The sequence below is a fragment of the Lathyrus oleraceus genome, chromosome 7 (genome assembly GCF_024323335.1).
Source record: "Lathyrus oleraceus cultivar Zhongwan6 chromosome 7, CAAS_Psat_ZW6_1.0, whole genome shotgun sequence".
Lineage (NCBI taxonomy): Eukaryota > Viridiplantae > Streptophyta > Magnoliopsida > Fabales > Fabaceae > Lathyrus > Lathyrus oleraceus.
Genome location: NC_066585.1, coordinates 117,406,805 through 117,411,799, shown reverse-complemented (window position 1 = coordinate 117,411,799; position 4,995 = coordinate 117,406,805). Strand labels below are relative to the sequence as shown.

At 34.8% G+C, this 4,995-nt stretch overlaps 1 protein-coding gene across 1 annotated transcript; it reads left to right on the top strand.

Annotated features, from left to right (window-relative positions):
* The first annotated feature begins 468 nt into the window (after nt 1–468).
* LOC127102339 (uncharacterized) lies at nt 469–4,555 on the top strand. The gene is made up of 4 exons (XM_051039716.1): nt 469–585; nt 1,797–1,925; nt 4,120–4,254; nt 4,346–4,555. The coding sequence occupies exons 1-4, from the start codon at nt 469–471 to the stop codon at nt 4,553–4,555; spliced, it is 591 nt and encodes a 196-aa protein (XP_050895673.1).
* The last annotated feature ends 440 nt before the right edge of the window (nt 4,556–4,995 follow it).

Sequence of the window (4,995 nt, the reverse complement as noted above, 5' to 3'; positions counted from 1 at the left end):
CCAATCACTATCTACAAAACCAAAGAGTACTAAATCAGAATTAGCTGGATAAAATAGTCCTTAAGCAGGGATAGTTTTTACATATTTAAGATCTCTAATTGTTGTCTTGAAATGACTATTAGTAAGATTTGAAACAAACTGACTTAGTTATTGGACAACAAAGGAAATATAAGGACATGTTGTAGTTAAATAAAGTAACTTCCAATTAATCTTCTATGTTGTGTTAAATCATGAAATGAAGTAGAATTAGGGAAATAAAGTTCTATAGATGGATTGTAAGAAGTTGGGAAAATTTTAAAGGCTAACAAACGTGTATTTTTTAGTAGGCCAAGAGTGTAATTACGTTGATTAAGAAAAATATTTATGGTAAATCTAGCCACTTCAAGCCCAAGAAAGCATCTTAGAGGACCTAGGTCCTTGATACAAAACTTGTGATGGAGTATGGCTTTGATGTGTGCGATTTCAGTAATGCATCTAGAAAAATTAGATGTTAATAATGCATTTCTTCATGGAGATCTAAATGAAAAAGTTTGTAATACCATGCCCAAAGGTCATAAACTTCTTCGTTTATCTCCCACCATAAAGGTTTGTAAACTTAACAAAAGTCTATATGGCCTCAAGCAGGCCAATAGACAGTTGTATTCTAAATTATCATACACCTTGATATCTCTTTGTTACAGTCACTCTACTGCTGATTATTCACTATTCACTAAATTTATTCATAAAAACTTTATTGCATTATTAGTTTATGTAGATGACATTAATGTTCTTATAGCGGTCAATTTGGAAATAGGAGAGAAAGTGTCAAAGTAGTCAACACCCTCTTGTTGAATGTAACTCTTTGCAACTATTCGAGCTTTGTACCTGTCAATAATATTATTAGCAGGATATTTAAACTCATTTACATCCAATATGTGTTTTTTGAGAGGGGGGGGGGGTCAATGATAGTCTAAGTATTAGTTAGTTCAAGGGATTATAACCATGTTTGCATGGCTTGGAACCAACCTTCATGTTTGTAGGATTGGGAGTATGTAGTACGTTCAAGGTAGAAGTAACAACTAGGAAAAAAAATTGAAATTGTTATTGTATTGGTTATAGTTGAGTACATATGAAAGGGTAATTTATGGTGGGTTAGGAGCAAGGGATGATGACATGTTAGTGTTAAGGAGGTTGTTGTGGTAGTTATTTAAGTAGGAAGGCTTTTTGGTTTGTCTGGTGGATTTCCTAGTAGGTTGTGGTGGAAGGTTAGATACAGAGTAAGGGTAAAGATGGTTGAGACTAGAAATAGTGAGTGGTGAAATGGTAGGAGAAATGGGAAGAGGTGTGGAATTTGGGGATGGTGAGGTGGGATGGGAAATAATAGGGTTAGGGTCAGTATTATCAGGAGGTTAGAGGAGGTAAGGGTTTGCGGTCATGACTTTGGGTGAAAGGAAAACAAGCTTCATAAAAGGTTGCATTCCTAGAAATAAGAAACTTATATGATTCGATGTCGAATTAAGGATCACGCGACACTTGCAAGATCGGCCAACAATATTATAAAAATGTTGAAATATCGTCAACCATGTATTATTGAGAAATGTCATTGTTAGATTTAAGTTAACAAAGATTTATGTTATGTTATGTATTTTGTGTATTTCATAATAAATATTTATGTTAAGTTATGTTATTTTTCAGCCTTTGTCTAGAATTCTTTATGTTTTTTTAATAACAGCGTGGAATCTGAATTTCAAAATCTGGACAAATTCTTTAATTTAGTTTCTAAAATTAATTTCAATTTCCTTAAATTGTTAATCCAGATTTCAAAATCTGGGCATATACTTAAATATGATCTAACATGTTTCAAAGAGAGATTGAAGAGATATTTAAGGGCTTACGGATTTCAAACTCTATATTCTAAGGGTATTTTTCGAACTTCACTAGGATGTGTAAGTAAGGCATAAGGTATACTGAGTAATACCCAAATGAATGAGATATTTCATTTTAAAATTCAAACAAGAGCGTGTTCCTCTAATCCAAATGTTTGGTTGAACCTATTAAATAGTTGGCTCATTTAAAATGGTTCATATGGGTGAAAAACGGGTGCGGACCATTGGGCATACCCGTTTTACCTGCACTTTAGTGTGGGGAGGAGCAAGGGTTTAAGTCTGCACCCTCTAAAGTGTCTACCTCGTACCGTCCCATTTTTCTTGCGGGATTTTGCGGGTGCGAGCATTACATAACTTTTTGTATTGTTAGGCTTAAAATGTTCAATGCATGTAACACCCACAATTTTCAATTAATTATTTAATTCAATTTTTAATTTGCTTTTATTTATTTATTTTTAAGTATTGGTGAATTTATATGATTTATAAGTTTTATTCAATTATTGATGTGCTTGAATATTTTGTTGGATGTATGGAGACTGGTGAAAATTATTTAGAATTTTAGTAATTTTAAATGATTAAAATAATAAGAAAATAGGGAATTCATGAGATTTGGGTGGAAATTAGGATTATTGGAAAAATAAGGGAATGAAGTGAAAATAAGAATAAGTTGGGGGAAGAGTGAAATAATTAAAATCTAAAAAATTAGGTTAAGGTTAAAAAAGAGGTTTAGTGTAACAGGTTACACACTAAGCGTTACCGGTTACCATTATATGGGTGGGAAATTGCATAATTATAAATGATGTAACTTGAGTCTCGTGACTCCTTTTGAGGCACGGTTTAAAGCGTTGGAAAGATAACATGTAGTACTACCTCATGGTAAGGATCTAAGAGGTTAATATTGTACTTGAGTACGTGATTATATGGTGTTACTTGTTGTGTAACACAAATTAATGGTTAATGACGATTATAACATTTTGTTTTGACCATTGTGATTGATTGAGTTAATGATTGTCCTGTGAGGAGGGATGTTGATGTCGATGTTGAGATGATATTATTGTGATAAAATATTATGAGAAATTAAATAGAATTTGGAATATGGATATAACTGTATGATTATGTACTGTTGAATATATTTACATGTCACACTTGTTGTGTTAAGGTGATGAACTTATTGGTGTTGTACACGATTAGAATTGGGGCCGATTGTAAATGATCATATTTGCATGTTAGTGTTGAGTCCATGCATCATGGTGCATGGACTTTGGTTCAGAAGTGGGGATCGAGAGCGAGTCACTAATTTCAGTCATGGATCAGTGAAACGTTACTGATTCAGTAGTTGGGATCAATGATGATTAGTGTGAGCTTTGGTTCAGAACTGAGGATTGGAAGAGCGTAGCTAATTTTTATAATGGGATCAATGAAGCTTTACGGATTCAGTAGTGGGGATCGGTGACGATTATGGTGAGCTCTAGTAAAGAAGAGGGGATCAGGAGCGAGTATGGATGAAAAATAGTAACATACCTCTGATGTCCAAATTGGTACCACATGCATTGAGTCAAGATTGTTGGTCACATTGCATATATAAAATTATTGTGAATCATTTCATTATTGTGAATATCTGATGTGTTTGTTGATTTGTGTGAATATGCTACCCTTGCAATGTTTTAAACCATAAATATATTTGAGCGTATTCCCATAAATATGCTCCTCTGGAGTATAAAAAATATGGCAGAGGGGTAGCTTCTTGAGCTAGAGGACAACGTTGAGGCCTCTTTAGTTATTTATCGTTTGGGTCTTTAGTGGAGTCGCTCTGATATGTAGCATTGGGGACAAGTTATCTATATTTCGTTGTTACATGTCTTATTCACTTTGAAGTTGTTGAACCACTTTGTTATTTATTTGTTGTTGAGAAGTTATATGTCAAAATTTATTGTTTCCACTGCTTAATTCATAAGATTATGTTTTGTTGGTTTTTATGTTTGGTGAAACATGTGTGACACTCTAAGTGTGGATTTAAAAATTTAATTATTTTACTAAATGTTGAGTCGGTGAATTAGAGTGTTACCTAGTGGTATCAGAGCCTAGTTGGTCCACCTATCCATGTTGTGTAATTGTGTTTGTTCCTTGGTATGTGACATGTGTGTGAAACACTATCGATGCTCGTTTGTTTTTCTAACCGCTTGCTAGCATGAGCAGAATTGAAATAAGTTAGGGATGAACTTATGTTTCTTTGAGGTGTTTCAGGTGTGAATAGTTGGGTAAGCATGCTGCTGAGGGTGAGGGTGCAAGTGTTGTTGAGAATGTATTATTTCCTGAACCCGGAGAGAATATGGTTTCGAGATTCGTGTTTGCCGATCAAGTTGAGATGTCTTTAAGGGAGGTTGATCAGGTGCTCGTGATGTTTGCTTCTTTGAGTGTGGAGAGAGATGTTATGGCTAGTGATATGCATGTGGTGTGTGTGTTTCCTGATGTTTTTCCAGGAGATATTGGTAGGTGCTTGTGTTTTTAGCAAGATTGATCTGAGATCAGGATACCATCAGATTCGAGTGAAGCCTGAAGATATTCCAAATACTGCTTTTAGAACCCGATATGGCCACTATGAGTACTCAGTGATTTCGTTCGATGTGTATAATGCGCCAAGCGTGTTCATGGAGTATATGAATATAATCTTCCATCCTTATTTGGATTAGTTTGTGGTTGTGTTCATATATGATATCTTGGTGCATTCGAAGTCAGATGAAGAGCATGCATGTCATATGTGAGTGGTGTTGCAAACCTTGCAAGGGAAGAAAATATATGACAAGTTGTCCAAATGTGAGTTCTGGTTGCATTAAGTGAGCTTCCTTGGTCATGTGATTTCCAGTGGTGGTATAACGGTCGATCCGAGTAAGGTAGATGTAGTGTTACAGCAGGAGACTCCTAAGTTTGTTACTAAGATCATAAGTTTTTTTGGTTTGGTTGGTTACTACATGATGTTTATATAAGGATTTTCAAGGTTAAATTTTCCTTGGACTTAGTTGACTCGAAAAGGACAAGCTTATGTGTGTGATGCTCAGCGTGAGGAAAACTTTCAAGATTTGAAGAAGAGGTTGACGACAACTCCAGATTTGGTTCTACCAGACACTAGTGA

Coding starts and splice junctions, on each gene's coding strand:
- LOC127102339 (XM_051039716.1), top strand. CDS start 469: ATGCATCTAGAAAAATTAGATGTTAATAATGCATTTCTTCATGGAGAT. Junction 586..1,796: donor GTTTATCTCCCACCATAAAG/GTTTGTAAACTT, acceptor TTGTTAATCCAG/ATTTCAAAATCTGGGCATAT. Junction 1,926..4,119: donor TTCGAACTTCACTAGGATGT/GTAAGTAAGGCA, acceptor AGGTGTGAATAG/TTGGGTAAGCATGCTGCTGA.